Source organism: Lagenorhynchus albirostris, chromosome 10 (genome assembly GCF_949774975.1).
Source record: "Lagenorhynchus albirostris chromosome 10, mLagAlb1.1, whole genome shotgun sequence".
NCBI lineage: Eukaryota > Metazoa > Chordata > Mammalia > Artiodactyla > Delphinidae > Lagenorhynchus > Lagenorhynchus albirostris.
The window spans coordinates 88,869,554-88,896,838 of NC_083104.1; the positions used below are offsets into that span (position 1 = coordinate 88,869,554).

Here is a 27,285-nt window from a genome sequence, read left to right on the forward strand (position 1 = left end):
CGTGAAGTTGCATCAGCCTGAGGATTGCCGTGTGTTCTCCCGGTGAAGTTGTCACTGGGTCACGGGACCCTGGCAGTGGCGGGCTGCACAGGCTCCCCGGAAGCGGGGTGTGGATAGTGACCTGTGCTCGCACACAGGCTTCTTGGTGGCGGCAGCAACAGCCTTAGTGTTTCATGCCTGTCTCTGGGGTCTGCGCTGATAGCCGTGGCTCGCGCCCATCTCTGGAGCTCATTTAGGCGGTGCTCTGAATCCCCTCTCCTCGCGCAACCATAAACAATGGTCTCTTGCCTCTTAGGCAGTTCCAGACTTTTCCCAGACTCCCTCCTGGCTAGCCGTGGTGCACTAACCCTCTGCAGGCTGTGTTCACGCCGCCAACCCCAGTCCTCTCTTGGCCCTCTGACCGATGCCTGAGTCTCAGGTCCCAGCCCCCGCCCGCCCCGGCGGGTGAGCAGACAAGCCTCTCGGGCTGGTGAGTGCTGGTCGGCCATGATCCTCTGTGCGGGAATCTTTCCGCTTTGCCCTCCGCACCCCTGTGGCTGCGCTCTCCTCCGTGGCTCCGAAGCTTCCCCCCTCCGCCACCCCCCGTCTCTGCCCACGAAGGGGCTTCCTAGTGTGTGGGAACTTTTCCTCCTTCACAGCTCTCTCCCCGAGGTGCTGGCCCCATCCCTATTCTTTTGTTTCTGTTTTGTCTTTTTCTTTTGCCCTACCCAGGTACATGGGGGGTTTCTTGCCTTTGGGGAGGTCTGAGGTCTTCTGCCAGCGTTCAGTAGGTGTTCTATAGGAGTTGTTCCACATGTAGATGTATTTCTGATGTATTTGTGGGGAGGAAGATGATGTTCGTGTCTTACTCCTCCGCCATCTTGAAGGTCTCCCCTGTACTGCATCTTCTTTATCCATTCATCTGTCGTTGGATATTTAGGGTGCTTCCATGTCTTGGCTACTGTAAACAGCACTGCAATGAACATTGGGGTTCATGTATCCTTCCTAACCATGTTTTTCTCCAGATAATATGCCCAATGCATATATTTGAGCCATGCAGCTGAAACTAATTTTACTTTTTTAAGGAACCTCCATACTGTTCTCCATAGTGGTTAGACCAATTTATATTCCCACCAACAGTGCCTGAAGGTTCTCTTTTTCCACACCCTCTCCAGCATTTATTGTTTGTAGATTTTTTGATGATGGCCATTCTGACTGGCATGTGGTGATACGTCATTGTAGTTTTGATTTGCATTTCTCTGATAATTAGCGTTGTTGAGCATCTTTTCATGTGCCTACTGGCCATCTGTCCTCCCTGAGTTTTAAGTCTTTTCATTTGTTGAATGGATATGAGAATACCTGCCTCACAGCTTTCTTAAGAGGATGGAATGAAAAAATATGGAAAGTGCTGAGACTATAGAGAATGAAATTAATTTTGCTTATCCCGTGGTGGGCACTCTCCTAGGTGGTAGGCTTACAGAGATGAGTAAAACTTGTTCCTTGCCTACAGAGAATTCAAACGTAGCTAGAATATACACACACACACAAAAACATTGCAATTATGTGTGCCAATTAAAATATTTGATACATACGGTAGTACGGAGGTAACGTAGAGGCAGATACCTAGCTCTGTGTGCATATGTGTGTCCAGAGATGGGGGTTGGAGGGTGGGAATGAGGAGATGGTTTCCAAAAGAATGGAGTTAGGTAGGGAGTTGGGGGTTAGATGATGGCAGATGCTGGGCTGTATCTGAAGGGCTTTAAGCCCGGGAGAGACATGGCTGGGTTGTTCTAAGCAGTTCATTTGGTGGAGGATGGTTTGGGTAAGTATAGACAAATTGCTCACCACAAACCTTGGCGAGTCTTATAGTCACACAGGGGCTAGTTATCCAACCAGTGATTGAGGCCCAACCCTCAGCCTTGGCTTAGTGACTAGAGTCCTGCTCTCCAGGGTAACTGCCCATCCCTTGTGTGCCTGTCTGCCGGTGTGGGTTTCCAGTCTAGTCTAGTCTACCTGCATTGTCCCAGTTCTTCTCTGCCTACCTGTTGTGAATGGCATCATTGTAGACAGAGTCCCGTCCTCCCCCTGCGCCACCACCTACCCCATCTGCACAGTGACCAGGGATGCTGTGATCAACAGAGCTGGCTTTGGCAGCCAGGCTGGACTTCCCTGTTAACACCAGCCCCTAGATGGTCCCCAGCATGCTCCCCTCCTGGGTAACCCTGATGCTAGGTCCCTGCCTCTTCCCTTCTGTCTTGCTGTGAATTATTGCCTGTGGATTCCTAAGATACTGTTCAATTTAAGGAGAAACGATGTCAAAGATTTTGGAGCTGAGTGGCAAGCCTTTGGCGCAGGGCCCTGTCAACAGTAGTAACAACTGTCCAGGTCCTGTTGTTAGCTTTGCTAATTAGTCTAGAATCTTGATTTTTGTTGGTGAACTTACACTTGATGGGACTCAGTGATAGACTCCAACCAAACAGAATGCCATCTTATCCATTCACTGTGACTAATACAACTGGTAAGCCGGATGGAAATACTGATGTTGGGTAGTCATTCTGTTTATCTCCCATATAGGAGACTTTCTCTGCAAATTCAAAGTCGGATCAGAAATAAATGGAGTCAGCTGGGTGTGGGCATCATGGTCACGGGTGATTGAGCCAGGCTGGCCAGATGGACCCAGTATGGCTGTACCTGAGTCAGCTGTTTGTTGTACCTGTTTACCTAGAGGGTGCTCACGTAGTCAACTCTTTTGTCTTTTTTTATTTGTTTTTTAATGAAATCCTTGCAGACCTCCCCTTTCTGTAAACACATTATCTAGATCATAGTACCATGGATTAGATTACAGTTTATTTTAGTTACATTCCAGCCTGGAGGACAAGATGGCCTTCCAGTCACCTTGAGTGAGAGAGTAACAAAGGGGAGAAGAGGACGGAGAGTTCTCTTTGGCTGTAGCTATAGCTCAGCTCTCTGAAGTGGAGTGGGAGATAAGGTGGGTGGATTTTCAGTGTCTGGAGAGCTCTGTATGTCAACTTGTGCTTTTTTTTTTTTTTTTTTAGCGGTATGTGGGCCTCTCACTGTTGTGGCCTCTCCCATTGCGGAGCACAGGCTCCGGACGCGCAGGCTCAGCGGCCATGGCTCACGGGCCCAGCCGCTCCGCAGCATGTGGGATCTTCCCGGACCGGGGCACGAACCCGCATCCCCTGCATTGGCAGGCAGACTCCCAGCCACTGCGCCACCAGGGAAGCCCTGGGATTAGTTTTTTAGTTGAATAAATTTAAGTGACTACTTTTCATCTACTTTAGAGTTTAAGAGAGAAGAAAATATAATGGAGAGGAAAGGCCAGCAGTTGAAAACAGGATGAAGTGTGAACAGGAAGAGGAGGACAGAGGGAAACTGATAATGAGGAGGTGAAAGAAAAGAAATTTTAAAAAAGAAGAAAGAAGTGACTCAGGTCTGGGATGTTGTGCTTCCTCCTCCACCTGAGATGGTCCTACCCTTTTGAGTGGCTCTGATCACTCTTGTCTTAGTGGGGTTGGGTGGGTGCTTAGGGAGGGGAATCACTACAGCAGTGGCCAGAGGTCATTCCTAATTCACCCCTCTCTGTTGCAGCTGCCAAGATGGGAAATGCCCTCAACGGGCAAGTCCTCTGGCAGCTGTGAAGTAGACAAGATTAAATTATCTGGTTTCTATTTTTAGCCTGCTGTTAGCACTGCCTAGAACTGATCAGTTCAAGGTAATCATTTGCTACTGTTTCTATTTTAATTATAGTCTCCTTAAACTCAGTTTGGGCCACATCAAACTGGTTTCTGGTCATTTCACTTTCTTTCATTCTTAGATTTGAAGTTCTAATGAACTTAAAATTCTATACCTCCAATTGGAAAACATTTCACAAGTTTGCATAAGAGATGCCATTTATTAAATAGAAGTTTTCATTAAATTCACTTGTCCATGGATACTGTATGTTTTGAAGTTAAAAAATGAAAATTAACAAATAATTGGTATTAAAAAATAATTGGTATTTGTTGGGTGGTAGAAGGGAGAGTTGGTGTCATATTTAAAGGCCAGAAATTTAAATAATGTTAGGGTATAACTCAAAAGCGGAATTTCGTGGGCAGATTCACCAAATGCAGATGACTGTTGAGTTTAGTTAGCAAAATATCAGAGCAGCTGATTCTGTGAGGGGCAGAATGTGGGGTGCAGGCAATCCAGGGCCACTGGTGGTTATTGGAACAAGAAAGGGGTTAGTGAGTTGCCCATGAGGCCTGAGAATCCACGCTGGAAGCCCCTGGGGAGGTGGCAGGGGTGGGCAAAGGATGGACAATGGCAGGACCAGCGTGGGGAAGGATGGGCAGGAGAATCGGGAACATATGAAAATGGCCAGTAGTAAGAGCAAGGGGGATTGGGAGTGGTTGGAAAAAGGAATGAGGGGGAAATTAAAACAGGTCGGAGGGTATTAAACTACATCAGAGGTTTGTCAAAAAGAGCCGAGAGGTGTCTGCTTTCTGGGCAGTGCAAAGATCATCCGGGTAAGGACCCACTCTTCAAGGAAGAAACAGCCTAGTAGTGGAGATGGCATGTACACAGATCCTTAGGGGACTAGATAGGATGTGATGGGTGCAACAGGCTGGCATAAGGCAATTGCAGTGGCCGCCGAAGGGAGGGAGAGATTCAATGCTTGCCTCTCTCTGATTCTTTGAGAGAAGCTACTGGCTTTTTCTTTTTTAAAATCCAACTCTTAGCAAGTCCCTGATACCAACGAGGCACCCACTGTAGGTTTGGTTTTCTGAGAGTGGCCGTTCGGTGGGATGACTGTGCTCTAACCGTTCTATTGGTGTCAGTGTAATGGATTTATTTCCCATGCTGTCGGTGTAGACACCAGTGACTTTACGTGAAGTGGATCAGTTCATCATTGCCTGACAGATGGCAGCCAGCCTGCTCCCACAGGCTAAGTCACTTCGTCCCAGCCAAAGCACTGAAAACATTTGTAAGAATTTTTTGAGTTAGAAAGGATCTTACTGATCATTAGTATGATCTCCTGATTCTTCCACTTGGAAAGCTTAGGACCTAGGGGATTAGATGAGTTGTCTGATGTTCAGTGTATAATAGTCGTTGACTGCAGCCCACGATGAGCCTATCTCAGAGCCAGTCTGTGTCTGGTCCAAGATCAGGGAATGGAGATCCTTACTCTGATTCCAGGTGTCCTTGGAAGGGCCATCACATTTAGAACAACAACTAAATATTTCCCAGAGTCCTATGATCCTTCTCTAACACTGTCCTGTTTCTGTAGCATTAGCTACTTGCTAAGTATTGCGACAGTGGAATCTTCATAGAAGTAGTTAGCCATGGCAAGCTTAGCTTTTGCTCTAAAGTGGTGTCGTGTGGGGTGGTTTAAGAGTCCATTCACTGAATAAACAAGTCATGGCTGTGTGTACAGTACGTACACATTGTAGGGACTTTCTTGGTCATCATGTGCAGGTGCCCTTCTTCCTCTGCCTCTTCCTCTTTCCCCGTAGAATTTACATCATTGGAAGCCAGTAGCAGGAGGCAGTAACTTCTGCCTTATACTGTGGAATGGTCAGATGTAAATGTAAGACAAATAGGAAAACCACAGTAGGAGACAGGAAGTCGCATCTTGGCTTGGTAGGCTTCTGAGGTGAGTAATTTTTTTTTTTATGTTTACACTACTGAAAAAAATTAAATTACATACTTTAGAGGATGAATGGGTTACATATAAAACCCAAAGGTCTTTTCACTCCACACTGACAGGGAGTAGCTTGAATGCTCACGTGCACCTGTAGAACCTTTTAGATAACTGTGGGATGTGAGTCTTGTGAGTGACACCTGATGCCAGCTAATCTGCCCCATCGTCATTCATCCTGCCACCAGGGACTCAGAGAAGCTGGCATCAGAGTAAAGGGAAGGAGGGAAGCAAGGTGGTAGAGATGGCGGCAGACAGGCTGAGCTTTGGGGGAAAAAACAAAAGTGAGAAAATAAAGTTTTAGAGAAAGCAGACGTTTTAGGATGATGCGTCAGAAACCTTTGCCAAGTTTCATAAGAAATCCGGTGTTGTACTTCACTGTATCGTCCATATCGACGTACCTTGGTGGATTTTTTTATAGGCGTACTTGTTATTATAGCGTCCCCAAGGCAGGTCTGAACCCTTCTGTTTGCTGCATAAGTTCATGAAGCAGGAGAGAATGTAACTTCCTGAAGATCAAAGGCCAGCTCGCTGGCGAAAGGTGACTGAGCACCAGCCTGTTTTGAATTGCCGAAACACAACAATTAGGGTCTTTATTAGTGTTTTCATCCGGGTAGTGACTATGGGCCGGTAATTCTTGATGGTAGGCTAGACCGTTAAAAAAAATTTCAGGGTTTCTACTGTGTATGAGATAGCTTTGTAAACTGTCCAGTTCTATCCATTTTTATGGTTAATAATTATGAAGCTAGACATCTTTATCATCTTTGAAATGGAGTAAAAACTGATGGTAAATGCCAGTACCCCTTCTGCATCTTACTTTGGGACTGCTTAAAGCTTCAGCTTAAAAAAAATTAGCTTTTAACCACAATGCTGCACTGTATTAATCCTGAAACAAACAAAGCCAAGAACGCGCGTGCCCTCATAACCACGCTCCAGATCGTTCTTTGCCAGCAACAGCTGTGATGCTCTCTTGGGCTACTTGATATGTGTTGCAATTATATATATCTTTTTCAATATGTAATATTTTTTTTCTTGAATTTCTCTTGAAGAGAAAAATACAAATTTCTCTTAAGAACCTAGGCTTAAAATTCTCCATTTAAGAGAAAGCAGTGTCTGTGCTACAGATAATTTCTCTCCTAGGACCTTTCTGGCTATATTATTTTTATTAGCTAAAAGACATATTTTTGTGGGCTCTTAAAGGGGACCAGATTTTAGGGGAGGGAATGGTTTTTGGTTACTTCTCTGTTTCCCCTCCTTGCCCGCAGCCATCTTCATTCTGCATTCTGAACTTACCAAGCGGCAGCTTTGCTGTGAACTCTTTTTCTTGACTGTCTTAGTAAATGATATATCCAGGGTAGATTAATTTGCCTCTTGTGGATGTCACTGCCCCTCTTCTGGTGTGTCCCCATCATGTCAGACATGAAAATAGAAATCGAAGGAATTTAAAAATAGTAACTAAATTTTTGCTTTGAAAATTCCTCTCCATAATTAGCTACTTGGTATTATTTTTATTCAGTGTGGATCCCATGAGTGGAACTGTTTGCGAGTACTCTTGACCCCCCAGTGTGGCACACAGCAGGGCACCTGGTGCTGTGCGTGACACCAGGAGGGGCCGCCTGGAGGTGACCGATGTGGCCGTGCTACACACCCTTCTATAGATTGGTGGCCTGGGCACCTGGACACGTGATACTTTTTTTTTCCCATTTCTCCCTCAGATGTTTTAATTTTCCTCTTTCGAGCATACTAAACAGCATGAACCGTATTATGAGGCTCAGTTTTTATCTAAGAACAAGTACGTCCTTACTACCTGGAAGAGGTGGTCCACTGACATCCACGTACATTGTGTATATGCGTACACACACACACACACACACACACACACACACGTCTTTCTTGGACCGCCTTGGATCTGGAGGGCACCACAAGCATTGCAATTAGTGCCATCACAGATTTGTTGAGTTACTGTGCTATCATTTCCAAGGTTCCTTCAAACCCTTTGTTTTTTGTAAAACATGCAAATCTCTGCAGAAGTCCTGACGTTTATTATTAGTCCCGTTTTTCATTTGAGTCTGCAGAGGCCCCAGTAAGTGGCTGACCCCAGGTTACTGGGACAGGTAGCCTGTGGAGCTTGGTCCTCAGGATGGAGAGAGAGCTGCTCCCCGGCCCCCGCCCCCCCCCCCCCCCCCCCCGGCCTGGTGCATACTGTGATGTGTAGGACTGGTTGGTCCCTCGGGCATTGAGAAGGGGTGGGTGGAGTGTGAGAACATCAGGGTAGATTGACCGTTGGTCTTCCACTCTAGAGAAAAAAGAAGTCAGCAGTCTTCCAGTCAGCAAAGCCTGGGTATCATTTTGCCTTTACTCACATAGCTGTGATCCACTGTAAAGCCAAGAAGGGCACTAGTTAGAGTCATTCTTTGGAGCCACCAGTGGTGGGCACCACTGAGTGATACCTGTTGTAGCTGTCTTAGTATTTCTCCTTTCTTTCCTAGGTTTTCTTTAACTTTCTTTTTTATGCCTTTTCTCATTCCTTCATTCTACAGAGATTAAATGCTTGTCACGTGCCAGGTACTGTGCTAGGTGCCGGGGATCCAAAGAGTCATAAGCCACTAGGTTTCTGTCCATGAGACCCTCACATTCTGTTCGAAAAATAGACTTTATCTAGAGTTTTAATTGTTTACACTATTCTGCCAATTCTAGGACCTCATCTGAGGTGTAGAACAGTCTTGTAAGAAGCAGCAGTTAAACCATATCCTTTTTGTCTTGTCCCTTCTTATTTCCCTTCCCCAACATTGTTGTCTTTCTCCTTTCTCTGTACCTTCAACCCAGTATTCCTAAATGTTTACTGGCACTGCCTAGTTCTTCATGTAATACTCAGATCTAAAGACTTCTCCGATTTCTGGTCTGTCTCTTCTAAGACAAACAAAATTTTTAATCTCTTTTGTGTCCTCCTACGTATGAACAGCCAAATGTATTCTGACTTTATTTCAGGTATTTTCCAAAATGAGTCATTAATCATTTCTGATGAAATGTTTCCATTCAGTTGTGGTGTCTTTTAAAAACCGGTTTGAATCTCTATGATTATTTTATGGAATTTTAAGATTTAAATCCTGGATTAACTTTCAGAAGTTTTTCTCTTGTATGGGAACAGAGGTCTAGAAAATACCAGTTTCTATTACTCAGAGACCACAAAATTCCAGTTTTGTGTGACATGGAGGAGAACTTGCCTTTTCTTCATAGAGTCCATCCAGGAAGCTAAACCGTGTTCATACATTTTTACACTTTTGGCCTTTTTTCCCATATGTTTTTGTGCATCCTATCACACTGAAATGTTTATTAAATATACGATTGATGATCTGTAGATCTACACCAAGGTGTTATATACATATATATGTATATGTGTGTATACATACACACACATATTTTACATTTATGTGTTTGCAGGACTTTTCCCTGTAGTTCTGGGAATTTACTTTCCTTGGAACAAGAATATGGTATTTGCTAACTACAGATTTGGAAAGGCAAGAAAGCTGATTTCACGTTCTGTTTGCTTTTAAGAGCAAAAGTTGAGAAAGCAAGGCAGCAGATCCTCTGATTTGCAGGTAGAGTGTTGGAAAATTGAGGCATTCCTAGGAATCAGTTTCTCGTAGCAGTTTGTACCACAGCATATTTATTATCTCCTCTTTTGTCTTCCTTCTGTTCAAGAATGTGTAAGGATCCCCTGCTGTTAGCAGTGCTGCTGGGGTTGGATCGATGGGGTTAACTGTAATGTTTACTGTTGAAGTTGGGAGGGAGGATTAGATTGGAAAGAGATTGTTGGGTTTGGTTTCTATTAATTTCCTCTAAATGTATGCACGTGAAATAACATTGATCATTTTAAAAAGTGACACCTGTGTCTCAAAGAAGGACCCTTGTGATGAAGTCACCCGTGGCTCCGAAACAGCCCATCCTGGCACATCAGCTTTTCAGTAAATGTTTTCTGAATGCCCGGTAGAGGCCTGGAACTGTATTCCTTACAGGATAAAGAGTAAGCATGGCCTTCAGAGCCCTTTATTACTTATTCTCTGCTCTGCCTTTCCTTTACCTACCTTTTCTTATCCCCCTAATGTGCTGACTAACCTCCCTTGCTCCTGAGCCTTTCATTCATTCATTCATTCATTCCAATATTGAGAACCCAATATATAGCAGGCTCTCTGGATACACTGATCAAAAGGATAGACCTGACCTCTGCCTTCTTGAAGCTATTGCCCAGGCAATGAGGTCATTACAACACAGTGCAAGAAGTGCTGTGGCCGCAGAAGCTTGGGTGCTGGGGAGCGGCAGAAGGGAAGACTTCCTGTAGGAGGTGACTTCTAAGCTGCAATTAGGAGGATGGAGGAGGAGGGGAGGGAAGGGTGGGCACGGTCAGAGGCTGGGAGATTAGTTAAATGGCTGTTGAAGTTGTCCAGGTGAAATGAATTAGTTAAGGTCGATGTAGCCGGGGAAGCAAATGGATTTGAGAGACTTAGGAGGTAGAATTAATATAGTGAGGAGATTGATTCCGTTTATGGGATTTAAGAGAGAGGTACAGTTCTCTGGTTTCTGGCCTGAATAATTGGATGGTTGAAGGGCCCACCCTTAGATAAGAGGCCTGGCGAAAAGGACTAGGTGAGGTGGAAGATGATGAGCTGTTATGGACCTCGTGAAATTTAGGCGTCTGTGGTTTATCCAAGTGAGGATTCCAGTAGGCACGGGGGTGTATGCCTGGGAATGTAGGAGAGACATCTGGGTTGCAGAAACAGATCTGGAAGTCATCGGCTGGTAATTGGAGGCACAGGCGTAAGAGAGATCCTTTGGCATATATTGGCAATCACTCGGCATGGGAAGCGAAGCTGGCCCAGAGGGCACCATCTTAGCAGGGGTGGGCGGCAGGGGAGCAGCTCTCAAAGGAGAGGGGTAAGGAGTGATCAGAAGGTAAAGACAACGAAGGGAATGTCAGGGAGTCAAGAAGAAAGAGCAGAGGATAATGCACTGTGTTAGATGTTGCTGAGAGCTCATGGCAGGCACAGACTGGGTAAGGTTCATTGACTCTAGCAAACAAGGAGATGGTTGGCGATTTGCTCAGAGCAGTTGTTTTGGAGTGTTAGGGAGATGTCGTGATTTATGGCATGAAGGGGAGGGGAAGAAATAGAGTCTGATTTTAGGGGTTCTTTGTAATTAAATTTTAAAAGTACAAATCCTTCCCCCAGTCCCTCCCTATGACTCTATAGGTGAGAGAATTAATAAGCACCAAAGAAACGTTTGCCCACTACTTGAATTTTTTTTTTAACCTGTAGTTGGTCATTTGTTTCCTGCCTTTGAAAACGGTTGTCTTGTTTCCTGTTGAGTAGGCTAAGGTGGTTTTTTGTTTGTTCGTTTGTTTTTTTAAAAAGGGATGCACAGTTCCTTTGACTCATGGTCCAAATTGGAGTTTCCCTTTTATTATAAACATATTTTAGAGAAGGTGATTACATAATAGAAACTGGAAATAGCTTAGTACTTAGGGACAGGCAGAATTACAGATATTCCTATTTTGATGTTCCCTGGTTGTACAATGGCCACGAGGCCTTCGGTCTGTCCTCTCTTGGAATTGTGGCATTTGTGTTGCATCCCGTCTGGCTCCACAAGAGCTCTGTTTTATAAAAGCTAAACGGTGATATGTTTTATTTTCAACTTAAAACTGAATTAAAATTAATTCTGTGTCGAGACTTTTGAGAATTTCATAAGTCTGAGATAATGGGTCACACCCTAGGGTGTTGCATAAGAAAATATAGCCCTGGTTCTGCATTTTCCCTTGTCCCCAAAGATCTCACTCACAGTAGCATCTTTTTTTTTTTCCATCTTTATTGGAGTACAATTGCTTTACAATGGTGTGTTAGTTTCTGCTTTATAACAAAGTGAATCAGTTGTACCTATACGTATGTTCCCGTATGTCTTTCACAGTAGCATGTTAAATAGTAAGTAGTATTATGGGTGATGGAAAAGCAGATCCACCTGTGGAAGGCACTTCCTTTGGAGTGGTGAAGTTTTTACTTAAGTCCACCAGGAAGGAAATTGTTCAGGTCAGGTGTTTTGTTTACGAGGCAGTGATAGGTTGTTGGGGAAAGAGGTGACTTGGGAGTCTGTTTTCCTCTGTTTTGTTAAATAAACCTTATTTAACCTCTCCATTTTACCCACTGGGGAAACACTGATGATATTTGTACGTACTGCCTCCCTAGGGACATGAAATAACCAAATGCAGTGTGTGTGTGTGTGTGTGTGTGTGTGTGTGTGTGTGTCTAGTTACTTTTTTTTATAAGATGACACTATAGTATCATAGTGTAATTGATTCATGCTCCATTCCGGTTGGCTTGTTTATTGATTAATTCTACTATTTCAGATCAGTAATGTCTAAGAACTTTTAAATAATAAGGAGATTTTTTTAAATGTTAGAGTAATGAATGTGGCCTCGTTAAAGTACTCAGTTGAATCTCACTTGGGAGAGAAGATGGACTAATTGCATTTTTACATTTAGGACAGCTGCTGACTGTATAAGAGCTTATGCATTTGGTAGACCATAAGTGATGGGGGGACGTTCATCACTTATATGCTTTTTACTAAAGGATGTGCAGAGAAATTGATCAACTCTAATTAGTACATTTGAGCTCTTCTTCTTGTTACTGTGTTGGGTAAACAGCTTGATGGGGAAAAAAAGATAATATTTAGCACACTTGGAGCATTTCATGCTGGTCAGGCACCGTGCTCATCACTTTACATGTATTAACTCATTTAATTCTATGAGGGTAGCTATATTATTATCCTCATTTTACAGAAGAATTGGAGTACAGATTAGATAACTAGTTAAGTTGAAGAGCTAGGAGGTAAGTTAGGGTGGGATTCAATCCTCGGTAGTCTGGCTCCAGAACCTGTACGCTTATCCCTATACTCTGCTAGCTCTCATTACAGTGTGCCCTCCTTTGTCTGCGGATTAGAAGTTGGTTGAATCCGTGGATAGAACCTGAGGATAAGGAGGGCCAACAGTCCACAGATTTTGGCATCTGCTAGGGTCTTAGAACCAATCCCCACAGATACTGAGGGACCCTGTACTATTGATTAAATCTGAGTGCTTAATTGATCTGCATCACTGCCTTTCTACTGTAATGAAAATGTTAATCCAGTGGCTAATAAATTCATTGGCCAAAGGCCAATAATAAGTGAAAAGATGTTCAACCAGTAGTCAGGAAAATGCAAATTGAAATTAATATACTACCAGTTCTCTACCTGATCGGAAAGATTAAACAGATTCATAACATCTGCTGCAGGCAAGGGTGTGGGGAAAGGACACATACTCATATGTAGCTGGCGGGAGGGCCAGCAGTTATTACAAAACTGCTTAAACTTTTAGAGAAAATAACTTGGTCATATTTATTGAAATTTTAAATAAATATTCTGTTTGATCAAACTCCTAGGAATTTATCTTAGAGACATAAAATCACCAGTACATAAGGATGTATGTACAAGGATTTTTTTTTTTTTTAATGGTGCTATTTGTAATGGTCCCAAACTGGAAACCACTTGGCAGTTGGAGGATGCTTGCATAAATTATGTCACATACATAATATTGGCGTTTTGGGAAACTAATCAACAAAACCCTTTTCTTCCTCTCCTAGATGTGGAACCAGTTAGGAAATAAGACCCAAGAGACAGCCAGAGGGAGATCAAAATATTATCTTTATTAGTGATAAAGCTGATTGACCAATCTTTACCCTTGAATGAGAAAGACTTATGCCCCCAACTACTGGTACTCATGGGAGAAGGGCAGCAGGGCAGGGAGCACAGAGCAGAGAATGTCCTTGTTTAAATGCAGACTGGCCCCCAAAGACAGAAGTCCCAGGGGGCTGAACCAGGCATGCCCAGTGTCTCCTCTGCGATTCACCAGTTGGCTAAGTCATTCTTCCCTCCCTGGGGAGGAGGAAGCAAGGGGTCAGGGTGGACAGAAGGTGGAAATTCTCCTTTTTTATTTTCCCTCCTAGGGAATGGACTGGAAATTATTTTGTCCTTATGGAAATCTACGAGGTGGGGAGTGTTCCCCTCTCCCCCAACACGTATTTCGGAATATCATGCAGCTTTTTACTTTTCAAAGTATAAACTAGCTCAATGTGAGCAGACTTGGGAAGATATCTGCGATATTTTGTTAGTGAAAAATTGAGTTGCAGGTAATTTTTATACCGTGATTATATTCAAAGGAGAAACCGTGTATATGGGTATATTTTTGCAAATAGTAGAAAGTATTTAAAAACATACTGTAGTTTGCTAAGAAGAATGGTGGAGAGTGTGTGTGGAAGGTTGGCAATGGGGAAACTGAGCTTTTGCCCTGCACGTCTCTGTATTTGTTCAGTTGTTCAAATGAGCAATTATTAATTTTATAAGGAAATGAAATGTATATTTGAAAGTTGCTACCATATATATATATGCTATATGCTACCATATATATATTTTTTGAGATTACTTTTCCATTATAGGTTGTTACAGGATATTGAATATATTGTTCCCTGTGTTGTACAGTAACTATGAGATAGATCTTAAAATTTCTCATCACAAGAAAAAAAAATTGTAACTGTGTGTGGTGATGGCTGTTAACTAGAATTACTGTATTGATCATTTACAGTACATGCAAATATCAAATCATTATGTTGTACACCTGAAACTAATATAATGTTATATGTCAGTTGTATCTCAATAAAAAAAAGAAAAGATTATAAAGTCATCTGCAGACGTTGCACGTGCTTGTTCAGTGGTGTTTTCTACAGCAGCCTGTTTCCCCTCCCCTCTTTGGCAGTCCAGGGATCCTTACTCAGAACTTATTTCTAGATGGGCCTGTCTGACCCCCTGCACCCTGTTTTATTTTCATCCCACACCCAAGGCTGGTGGGGAATTTGGGGCAGTTGTGCTGGCCTCCTTCGTTCTTGTCCCAGTCTGATTCTCAGTGACTGTGTGACCCAGGCTGAGTGAGTGGGCATCTCTGGGCTCCACTTTCCTTATCCGGAAAATGAGATGTTGGAATTACGTGAGAAGATTGAACTAACTGAATCATTCTGGGGTGGCTGAGCCGATGGACTCTGGACCCAGTATCCCCAAGTTTAAATTGCAGTGTTGCCACTTACCAGGTGTGTGATTTTGGGGAAAATTTCTTAACCTCTCTGTGACTTACAGGCAGAAGGACTTAGAGCAGTGCTGGGATATAGTAAGCACCCTAAATACTAGCTATTATTATTATTAATATTTTAACTGGCTAACAATGGAATTACTTCTAATGGCGAAATGATATCTCCAGAGGAGGTGGGTGACAGCATGCTTGTGGACAAGGTTTTTCAGGATTCCTCAAATGGTTTTGAATTCTATCAAGTCTTCCCCGTACAGAGGTATCTCCAGGTGAGGGGGGGGGCTCCAGCTTTTGCTGAGACTCAGCATCCCTCACAGTTTGCTTTGGGTCTTGCTAACTTCCCACCTGCAGGAGCAAGGAAAATGAGGTCTGTTTCATTCCATGTCTTTGAGTAGATTTTTATTGGGAAGTGTTAGAGGTTGAACTGTGTTCCTGCAAAATCCAGATATTGAAGTCCTAACCCCCAGTATCTCAGAACATGACTGTATTTGGAGATAGTGTCTTTAAAGAGGTAACTCAGTTAAATGAGGTCATTTGGGTAGGTCCTAATCCAATGACGATGTCCTTATAAAAAAGAGGCAAGGAGAGAGGCCTCAGAAGAAAACAACCCTGCCGACGTCTTGAATTCAGAGCCTCCAGAATTGTGAGATAATAAAGTTCTGTTGTTTAAGCCCCCCAGTCTGTGGTACTTTGATATGGCAGCCTGAGGAAATTAATCCAGGCAGCTACTAAATTCTCCCTGAGTGACAGTATTTCTGGGGAGAATGTTTGAAGTCGAGGGGAAGCAGTACAATGCAATGAGTGAGGACTCAGGCCAGGTTTTAAACCCTGGCTGTGTCACTCACTAGCTTTGTGAATTCAGCCTTTGTTTTTCCTTCTCCTACTGTGTAAAGTGGGAGTAAGCTACTTCATAAGGTTGTGAAGCTGAAATTACATCATTTATGTAAAGTTTATCACTGTGCCCAACACTTGGTAAGCGCTCAGAAAAAAAAAGTGCTTATTGTTATGATGAGACAGAATATCAACTAGAAGTTTGTGTGGTTATACATTACCCACATTATCAGTCTTAAATCATATTTGTTCATCTACAAGCTTGGAAAACACTGGCTTATTACAGATTTAAAAGCATTTCTTGCTAACATTCCAAGGAGTTTAGATTTAAAGTATAACAAGGATGTCTTTGAAAGTGCAAAGTAGCTGGAGAGTATGGGACAGCCACTTTTTGTTCTGTGGTACAGAAGGGAATAGCATTTTTCATACTTTCCTGGGCCACATGCATTTGTAGGAGGCGGTGCACAAAAAGCACTGTTTGTGGAGGAGGGACAGCCCGCCTTTAAATAAGGAATTGCTTAATTAGATTGGTTTTGTCTGGGAACATATAAGGCAGCGTTGCTGAGAAGAGCATTCCAGGCCTGGACAGTTGCCTCGGTCTCACTGGTGAACCTCTGGTAAATCACTGTAGCAGGGAAATCATTTTGGACTGTTAATCTTTGCTGTTCGTTAAAAATAGCCTGCTTGGGGGCTTCCCTGGTGATGCGGTGGTTGAGAATCTGCCTGCCAATGCAGGGGACACGGGTTCGAGCCCTGGTCTGGGAGGATCCCACATGCCGCGGAGCAACTGGGCCTGTGAGCCACAACTACTGAGCCTGCGCATCTGGAGCCTGTGCTCGGCAACAAGAGAGGCTGCGATAGTGAGAGGCCCGCGCACCGCAATGAAGAGTGGCCCCCACTCGCCGCAACTAGAGAAAGCCCGCGCGCAGCAACGAAGATCCAACACAGCCATTAAAAAAAAAAAAGAAAAAATAGCCTGCTTGCATCTCTTCATTAGGAGGAAGGCAATGTTTTGTGCTCCTGGCAAAGTTTGGTTTTTTTGGGAAGCGTATGAAGGCCATGGAACACAACTCCCAAAGAAATGCCTTTCTAGCAGCACATGAGAGCACAAAGATTGAAAACTTGCACTGGAAAATTGCAGCTCAGTGTGATTGGGCTTTGGTGAAATAAGAAGTCAAACCCTTGGGTACGTGACTTTGAAATCTTGCGAGAGCAGTGAAAATTGAGCTCTTGCTGAATCCAAGTTATGTTGGATCAAAACAACTGTGCTCTACTGCTTCCTTCTGTAGAAGGGCCCACATAATTGTTTAACTGTGGAGGGCGTATTGTTGGAGATCACGAATGAAAGCGCAGCTTTCTTTCCTGCTCTAGAGGGAGGGCATCAGTAGAAAAATAAAAACTTGGCACACCTTCCTTTTTTTTTTAAATTTTAATTTTTAAAATTTAAAACAAAATAATTTTGTAATTATTTTGCAAAAACAATTGTAATTGTTTTGCAAAAACAAAATAATTTTGTAATTTTAGAGGTCTAGTTAGTAACAAAGTTGTTCTGTAAAAATTTATAAATACACAAGTGAAATATACAAATACAATTTTTACATGTTTTAAATGAAAATACAGTGGTCTGTGCTATTGACAGAATGTAATATTCATATATGAGTTTAAATAGTAGAATGGAACTAGAAATTAACTCGCCGCTTGGCATGTTTATTTCAAAATAGTAAAATTTAAGAAATGGAAAAGAGGTTTTAAAAGCGATTTTTTAAAATTAAATAGTGCATCCAATATAGCATTACTAGAACAAATATGTTTATAAATACATTTATTCATGTAGTTTCTAATACTAAAAGTAAAAACTTGACTCTTTGACTACTGTGCAGAGTGATATCGAGAATTAACACTTACCTTTTAAATGTGAAGAGTTTATTAAGTGTAAAACTGCGTATTTTCATCTTCTCTGGTCATGCACATCACAGTTACTCCTGACATTTTGCTGCCTATAAAAAGGGCGTTTTTCTTTAAGGTGAAATTTTTTACAAGTTGACTTCTATTTATGCCTAACTCCTCCCTAAACTTTATTTATAGTAGGTGCTAATAAATGCAACCCTGAGGATAGAGTAGAATTAAATAAGGATTGTTGTGAGTTTCTTAGAGTGCCCTGATTGTGTGTGTGTGTGTGTGTGTGAGAGAGAGAGAAATTCGTTATGGAAATTACATTATGAGTTGAAAAAAAATTTACAAAGAATTTGCCTGGATTCCTGTCATCTTGATAAAACCGCCATGTTCAATTTTACATGTTATCTTTGCCTTTTTTCCATATGCCATTATTGTTTTTTTTAAAACATGGTTGTACATGTCCATACAGTTTTATATTCTGCTTTTTATTAGTTACAGCAAACGTTTTTCATTTCATTATAGGTGCTTTGTAATGCCCATTTTAATACTATTATACTGAACGGGTTTACCATTAATTACTATCCCTCTGTTATCCTATATGTAGGTAGATTTTGCTTTATTTTGTCTTGTAAATAATGCCTTGACAGTTTTTCAGCATTAAGCTTTTTACCAACCAATGAATACATTTCCAGGAATTGGTCAAAAGTATGACTTGTAGCAAATACTACCATATTCCTTTTGAAAAGGATTGTAGTGCAAAGTGCATCCTTTGTTTTATATGTTAACCAGTGCCTTGAACTTTTAGGTTCCTTCTTCTTGCTACTAGAAATCATACTGAGGTGTACTTTTTTTGTGTGTAAAAATTTGGTGCACATTTCTAATAGAGGTAATAACAGTGGGTTTAAAACTTACAGCCACAGACAGATATGCAAAAACGGAACTTTTAAAATTTCTCCCTGCTAAACTTAATTTACCTTTCAAGCTGAATTGCCAGTTTTAGGCAGCTCACCTCCCATTTAAGGCTGTAAAGCTTCGTCTCCCTCTGCACCTGGGACTGAGAAGCAGACCTTCCCAGCGGCCTTGGCAGGCATTGGGTTCCCGTGCCATTGGAACCTTGCTGGCCTCTGCTCAAGAGGAGCTCATCTTGTGGTCCTCTGGAGTGCCTCTCTACAGGGCTGGCCATCTCCCCGGGCTGCATTCTGAGAAGCCGGGCCACCCTCTTCTGTGATAACCTGCATCCTTCCTCCAGACTTCTCTAGGGATGCCATCCGTTTTGATGGTCTGAGCATCTTTGCTCTTACCCTTTTGTCCCCATGTCTAAGTGGTAGTCCTGACCCACGGAATCCCTCCTTCAGATCCCTGGCCAAACTCTTTTTTTTTTTTTTTTTTGCAGTACGCGGGCCTCTCACTGCTGCGGCCTCTCCGGCCTCTCACTGCTGTGGCCTCTCCCGTTGTGGAGCACAGGCTCCGGACGCGCAGGCTCAGCGGCCATGGCTCACGGGCCCAGCCGCTCCGCGGCATGTGAGATCCTCCCGGACCGGGGCACGAACCCGTGTCCCCTGCATCGGCAAGCGGACTCTCAACCACTTGTGCCACCAGGGAAGCCCCCTGGCCAAGCTCTTTATCAACTTTTGTGCGGAAGAACAGCTCTTATATCATTAAGAGCTTTTCTTCCCTCTGGGATTATGGTAGAAACTCCAATGCTTTAAATTCTTCAGTTTTGCTCCTGATCTATGAAGATAAGCTTTCAGGATTAAAAAGGAAAAAGAGAGCTTTCCTAAATTTCTGGAGACTGCTTTGACTTTCAGATTTACCTCTGCTTTAGAAGAAGCTAATCAGGAACTGGAAAACCCAGGGGTTGACTCTTTCGTCCTAGGCTGCATTGCCTCTCCCTGTGGAAGAAAGGGTACATGGAAGACTCAGGCAGCTGCCTGAATGATGGGTGCGAAAGGGCATCTGTCCAAGAGCAGCAGGGAGGGGACTGGGGAAGCCAATTCTTAACAGCCCAACAGTGGTGACCGCATATTGAGTTTAATCTGTGCACAATTTTTGTGTTAACTTAGTGGATATAGAATAATATTAATAGCAAGTGCGTGTCAGAGCCAGGACTGTTTCCAGTGATTTTCTACGTTAACTTCTTTAGCCCTCAAAACAACCTGAGAATCAGTACTACTGTTACTGCCTCCGTCACATGAACCCGGAGCCTAGACGAAGCGAGCTTTGTAACTCTTCAGCCAGTAAGTGGTGAAGCTGGGTCTTGCAGCCCAGTAGTCTGCTTCTGCTGGTAACCGCTGGTTCTGTTGCTGGTCACGGGCTGGGAGGCCACAAGTGCTTAATTGATTATTATTGAAAAATGCTTTTCTCTTGCATTTGTTATAATTTGGTTCTCTTCTTTCGGGAGTTTGATCATTTCATGAAAGGTGGTTCTTTTCCTGTTTAGGAAGGCATCATCCCTTTATTGTTTTGGTTTGTTTCTATGCTTACGTATATTTCCTCACTAACTTAGCTGTTCTCTGATGTGGATAAAGAGACTTCTTTATCACTAGGGTTTAAACTCTGTATCATCTCAGGCCAGTGTTCTGCTTTCCAGAGTTGTGTAGTTATAAAAACCTGTTTATTAGGGAAAAGGGCAAAAATATGTGAAAGTGGAGAGATGAGTAGAGTGAACTTTTCATGTGCCCAGCACTCAGCCTCAGCAGTTTGAAGCTCATGGCCAATCTTGTTTCATCTATACCAGGAGTTCTTAACCTTGGCACTACTGACATTTTGGACTGGAAAATTCTTTGTGTGGGAGGCTGCCCTGTGCCTTGCAGGATGTTTAGCAGTATCCCTGGCCTCTACCTACTAGATGCCAGTAGCACCAACCCCCCACCCCCTTTCTGGTTATGACAACCAAAAGTATCCCCTGGGGAGCAGTTCATCCCTAGCTGAGGACCATGGATTTATGCTCACTCCACTCTTCCCATCCCTTCAAGATTATTTGGAAGTAGATCCCATACATTAAATCAAACCCATTTGGGGATATATTTTTAAAATATAATGTCTCCAATTTTGTTAGTCCATTAGAGAGGAAGGGAACAAAGATCTAATTATGTTCCTATATGAATTGTTGTCACGGCAGCTAGCCACTCTTGGCTGCAGAGATGCCCATAGTTCCTACCAGCTACCAGTATTGATATGAACAAGGAAACACTAAGAAATTGGTTTTGTGCTCCAGCCTGTACATTTTTTAAAACCGTAGTAAAATATATGTAGTGTAAAATTTTCCATTTTACCCATTTTTAAGCATATAGTGCAGTTCAGTGGCATTAAGTACATTCACATTGTTATGAGACTGTCACCACCATCCATCTCTCCACTCCTCAGTCCTTGGCAACCACTATTCTACTTTCAGTCTTGATGAATTTTACTCTTCTAGGTACCTCATATAAGTGGAGTTAGATACTTGTCCTTCTGTGTCTGGATGATTTCACTCAGCATAATATCTTCAAGGGTCATCCATGTTGTAGCATGTGTCAGAATTTTCTCCATTTTAAGGCTGAATAATATTCCACTGTATGTATATATACCACATTTTGTTTATCCCTTCAACTGTTTATAGACATTTGGGTTGTTTCCACATTTTGGCTATTGTGGTTAATACTGCTATAAACATGGTGGGCAAATATCTCTTCAAGACCCTGCTTTCAGTTCTTTTGGGTATATACTCAGGAGCGGAATTGCCGGATTGTATGTAATTATATTTTTAATTTTTTGAAGAACCACTGCTTTCCATGGCAGCTGCACCACTTTGCATTCCCACCAGCAGTGCACAAGGGTTCTAATTTCTCCACATCCTTGCCAATGCTCATTATTTTGTCTTTAAAATAATCACCATCCTAATGGTGTGAAGTGGTGTCTACTTGTGGTTCAGCCCGTACCTTTTAAGCCGTACCTCTGGTAATTGAAAAGCAATTCTGCTAGAACCTTCCTGCTAGAACTAATGCTGCTATTGTGTATTTCTACTTTTACCTTGGAACAGTTTGCCCTGAACCCTCAGCTAGCCATCTGTGACTTACTCCTGGGAAGAGGCGGGGGGTGTGGGTTGTGTTTGTATATAGGGGAAAGCTTTTAATCCATATTGAAGTGTTGCATTTGCACATTTACCATGAACAGTTAAGGGAAAAGATTCTGGTTAGATATGTATGGAATCAGAGACCATTAGAGCTGGAAGAGGCATTAGAGACCAGTTCATAAAAGGAAATTGAAACCCAGAGCGTGTAAAGCTCCTCTTCTTGACTTGAGGGTAGTGACAATGTCTCGCTCACTGTCCCCAGTATCTAACACATAGAGTCAACCAGTAAATGTTTGTGGAATTAATCCATGAATTACCTAAGCCTGACCAGTTGGCTTTTCAGTGTCAGGACTAGGGCATTCAGTTGGTTACGTATGACATTATGGTGACTAAATAATGGCAGTTTGCTTCAATGGCCAAGTGAGTCTTCTCTTTCTCCTTTTCAGTTGCTGGCGTGATAAGACTAGATGTAGTTTTCCCACAGTGAGGCCCTCTCTTCCTTGGAGATAGGTTTGAAGGGGTCTTGAAGACGACCAGCCCAGCTCAGGAGCCCTGAGGAGCCCTGGGTTGGCTGAGTGATGGCAGTCAGGCTTTGATCACTCTTAAATCTCTTCCACTTCATCCTTGCCTCAAGTTTGCACGGTCCAACCTCCCTGTCCTGTATTTGTGTTTTGCATTCTGGGAAAGCCCGGCTCCTAATGGGTGCCTCTGTAGGTCTCTCTCTTTATTCTTCTAATCTAGGAGGTCGCCATCCTGCCTGCATGTTAGAATCACCTGAACACTTTGAAAAGGCCTGACAACAGGCCAGATCAATCAGAATGGTTGAAGATAGGACGCAGGCATTATTTTTTTAATTTTTTAATGTTCGTAACATCCCTCAATTTTCACCTGTTTCAACAGTTTTTCTGATTGCCTGAATCTCATCCCTCCTTAACGATGAACTTCTTGTCATTTACTTTGGATCTAAAGGCACACAATGTTGCTGTTACTTTACAGTTTCTTGTAGGTTATTTGTGTTCTCTTGCCAGTTAGATTATAAACTCCTGGAGGCAGGGATCATGCCTTTTTTCTCCTTTGTCCTGTTGGCTCTCAAACTCGAGTGTGCATCACAATCACTTGGGGGGCCTGATAAAACACAGATTGCTGGGCCCACTCTGGGAATGTCTCATTTAGTAGGTCTGGGTGGGGCTGGAGAGTCTGCATTTCTAACAGGTTTCCAGGTGATGCTACTCCTGCTGGTCTGGGGACCATACTTTTGAGAACTGCTGCTCTAGCCCCTGAACCATTCTTCATGCACAAGGGTGCTCAATAATTACTGGCCAGCCAAAAAGAATGGTGCAAATTTCCCCTTGCTTGCTCTTCTGAGTAACTATGTTCTGCTCTCACTGTGGGCTGGTCTGCTCTCACTGTGGGCTGAGAGGATGAAACAATGTGTGGCCGATCGTCTACAAATAATCATAACTTTGACTTTCTAGTTGCCAATTCCTTTATATTCTGAACCTTGCTAAGACAATTATTTTTCTTTTTGTGTATATGTGTGTGCGTGTGTGTGTGTGTGTGTGTGTGTTGTTGGTTGTGCATTTAGGCTATAAAGAGATATGACCACATCATGCAGGATAGGATCCCAGTTCACCTCCTGTCTTTCAAGGTAGAAATCGAGTATGAACAGTAGTAGGAATAAGTTTTTGGAAAGACTGGGGAAGGGTGATCTCCAAATAGAGGGGAAACACAGCACAGTCAATTTTAAAAACAAGAAATTCTCTGAAAGTGTTATTTTCTATGAATTATAAGGAGTTTAAAGTATTCCTGTTATTGGGAAAACAAATGAGCTTTGGGTGGAGCTGACGTTGGCTGCTTGCAGCCCTACCTTGGAGCATAACCCTGATGAATTTCACTAACAGCCACAGTTTTTTTGTAGCATGAAAAACTGTCGAGACTGAAGTTGAGGGTTTATTCAGATACTCCTATCCTCCATCCGTTCTAAAAGCAAATTGATACCGAAGTTTTCATGCTGAATACTCTAAAAAGCTTAAACTGCTTTTCCCATGTTAATTAATGGTTAAACCACTTAATGTATTTTGGTTTTGTGTTAAATCAGCTGATCTTTTCTAAGGGTATTGGGGAATTATTTTATAGTTTCTTTTAGGTAAAATATTTTTGAGAGAGAGATCACTGAGAGTTTTCTAAGGAGATGTGGTGCCTATTTTGCATGACTGGATAGTTTTGATGTTGAAAGCTCATTGCGGGGCTGGTTCTTACTTTGTGGGTCTTTACTGGTGCACCTTGGATTTGAGCAATGTTCTTGTTTATTTCGTGTTAATTTAAAATGAGAACAATTAGACTCAGAAAACAGCTGATGATTGTTTTGGAGGAGCATGTGTTTTCTGAGGTACCAGTGAGGGAAGCCTCATGGATTTGATTCATCTGCATCTCGAGAAGAACATAATGCTGGGGGGGGGAGGGGAAGACACCCAGCAAAGTGATCTCACAGTCTGATAAGGCCCCTTCCAATAGAAAGTCTCCGGTTTGTTGGTGGGAAAGCAGCTTTGGCTAGTCTCAGAGATTGGAGAAGGAAGTTTTGGGTTTGTCACTTCTTATACCAGATGAGGGTGTGGTTATCTTTTCAGTCTCTCGCACCTCCTCCAAACGAATGCTCTACTGAGGAAAACATCCAAGTCTGAGATGCACCTTGACGTAGAATCTGAAAGAAGTAGGGAAAACTCACACACAGGCCAAACAGTAAAAGTCTCAATTCTCTCTTTTTTTTCCCGTACAGGTGAATTTTGTGGCATGCCAGCTCTTTGCTTTGTTTGCTGCTTTCTGGTTCCGCAGCTACTTGAGTCCTGGTAAAACCAGTCCTGATGTCCGGCATGCGTTCGCCACCGTTTTTGGCATCTGTTTTGTCATCTTTTGTTTTGGCTGGTGAGTACGAGCCTCCTGAATTCTAATATTTATCATTTGGTTTTGTAGCGATATTCTTGGCATTTCCCAGGCACTAAGGAAAGAAAAAAGATATTTACTCGTATTGTAAAATGTTGGGGATGTTGAAAAATCTCCATTTACTGTAAGAAACTGGAACCAATAAACGGACTCTATTAGAAATCAATTCAGTGAATTTTTCTTAAAATTAGACTTCTGCTGATCTCACCTTGGGTCATGTAAATGGAATGTTCTAAGGTTTAATTTTCCCGACGAGGGACCTTTCCTAACTGTTGTAGATATTGGTGTTTTTCTTGCATCACTGCTAGAGATACTGGTGTTAATCCTGCATTTAGAATAGAATAATAGTTTTCGTGCTGGTGTTAGGGAATGTGTCATTCTTTAACAGAGAAAACCTGTGGTCTAAGACGTTCTCTACTAGGAAAGCTGGGCAAATCCCCTGGGAGGGGTACTTCTTGGGGAAGAAGTTTTAGGAATGAACATTTCTAGAAGTACAACTTAAGGGAATTTGTGACTTTGTTCAGGGTAGTAGATTATGGCTCTTCCTCCTTCAATGAAAATTTAAGAAAGGATGATGAGTATTTTGGTATCTGGGGCAGCTCGGTTGTGGTCTTGATACTTTAAAATTGAAAGAAAGAACTCTCTTCACTGCAGTTGGCAGACTATGTCATGTCTTCCTAGTGTCACACAGTATCTTAATTACATAGGACGAAAATACTTGATTTATTTTCTCCTACATAAACATGGGGTAACTGATCACTTGCTTTTTTGTGGGAGTGGAGGTGGAGGTGCAGTATGGGTGGCCAAGAGGTATGTTAATATGAAATATATTCAGTGTTTCCCTTTTCTCCCCATGATGGCCTACAGGTACTCTGTGCATCTTTTTGTGCTGGTGTTAATGTGCTATGGAATCATGGTCACTGCAAGCACATCCAATATTCACAGGTAAGACCCTGGGAATGAACAATGCAAGGTGAAGCTTTTCATGATCTTTGAAATATATTTCTAGGATGAAGGGATGCCCTCCCCATTTGCCACATGTGGCATATCCTAAGTGCTTTGGGATATCAGAAAGGAGGGATGGGAGACCTTAAATGCTGGGAGTCTTCAGAGAAAGCTTATGGAAAAAAAGTGTGATGTGAATTGGGACTCAGGAAAAAGAGTTTGTCAGAATGAGGCAGCCTCATTCGTGATAGCACCAACCTGGAAGCAACCCAGATGGTCACACTATGGAATACTACTCAGCAATAGAAAAGAATGAATGATTGCTACACACAGTGCCATGGATGAATTTCAAAATCAACATGCTGAATGAAGGAGGACCCACAAATTCTGTTCTCAAAAATGCAAGCTAATCTGTAGTGACAGAAATCAGATCTGTTATCTTGAACTTGGCTGAGGTTTTCTGAGTATGAAATAGGTCAAAATTGTGTATACTTTACATATTTCCAATAAGTGTTAAAAAAAAAAGGAAGAAATATTCTTACTATGCTATTTTGACTTCAAAGTGCAGAAGTAATTTAATTCTCCCTTGAAGACTACACGCTTGAACAATCCAGGGAGATACCTGGAAGAGCTGTTTTGCACTGTCTCTCTTTCCCATGGTCTTTCTGAAACCTCAGAATTAATTCAGCCTCAGTAACACTGGAATGGAAGCTCTGTGGGAACAAAGACTTTTCTCTCCTTTTCACTGTTATAGCCTCAGAGCCTAGAACAATACCTGGCACAAATAAAGGCTCAATAAATATTTATGGAATGACTGAGTATACTTGAAAAGAGCTTCACCCTTCTATGGCTTCCTTTCTGATGGCTTCTCTTAAAAAGCAGATGCCTTATTTCAGCCTCAGAAAGTTCTTTGATTACTGAGACTATTAGCACAATCGTTTTCCTTCTTAAAAGCACTGTAATTTAATTTTTGAGTGTATAATCTTGTAATTACTTCCAATAAATTTCTGATTTGTAAGGGAAAATATTTTTGCCTGCTTTTAACTTGAATAGTCATTCAACTTTGTATTCAAAGGAGCTCTGGAAATTTGAATTCTAATCATCTCTCTTCTAAGTGCCCTCCTTGAAGGGGATAGAGTCATTCCTTCAGAAGGGAAATAGGAAATCCGTATTTCTATAATTTGGTACGAATGGGTTTTGGAAATGCTTCATATTATGACAAAATGCTTTTTTCCCTGGGAGGTAAAGATGCCTGGCTTTTCCTGCACTTGATGTTGGAAGCAATTAAATGATTTATAAAAGCGTTGTTCCATCTCTAGAGCACATTTCCAGCTACCTTACCAGTTGTAATTTGTCACCTTTCCCCACACTTGTGTGATGTTGGTGAGGTGCAGTCTGTTTTGCAGAGGGTCAAGCTGCATTTCCAGGTTCTCTGGGTTAGTCTCCGGCCAGGAGTGGAATCTTCCAGCTTTGGCAGAGACTTTACAGACAGGCTCTGACTGTTTCCCCCAAATAATGTTGTGGTAGCAGAGAGCCATGTCATAAGACCGAAAAGAAAAAATGCCAGAACAAGTTCTTCCCCTCTTTCTTTGCTTGTGTGGTTGCCAGTACTGCAGAAATAGGGAGTGGTTCACATTTCCCGATGGATGGAAGTTGTTTCCTATTGCCGCTGGGAAAGAACAAGAAGCTGGAGTCAGGAAGCCTGGCTCTTTCCAGCAGTGTGGGTTTGGAAAAGCCGGGCAGCTTCTTCGCATGTCAGGTTTCCTGCCTATGAAATGTAGGGTT

General features: G+C 42.5%; 1 protein-coding gene across 1 annotated transcript in view; it reads left to right on the forward strand.

The window, feature by feature from the left end:
• The window catches only part of MBOAT1 (membrane bound O-acyltransferase domain containing 1), a 112,768-nt gene that overhangs the window by 31,201 nt on the left and 54,282 nt on the right, over positions 1-27,285 (forward strand). Inside the window, exons 2-3 of the mRNA XM_060164269.1 lie at positions 24,392-24,537; positions 25,423-25,500. Of these exons, the coding sequence (XP_060020252.1) occupies positions 24,392-24,537; positions 25,423-25,500 (224 nt within the window). The remainder of the gene's footprint in view (positions 1-24,391; positions 24,538-25,422; positions 25,501-27,285) is intronic.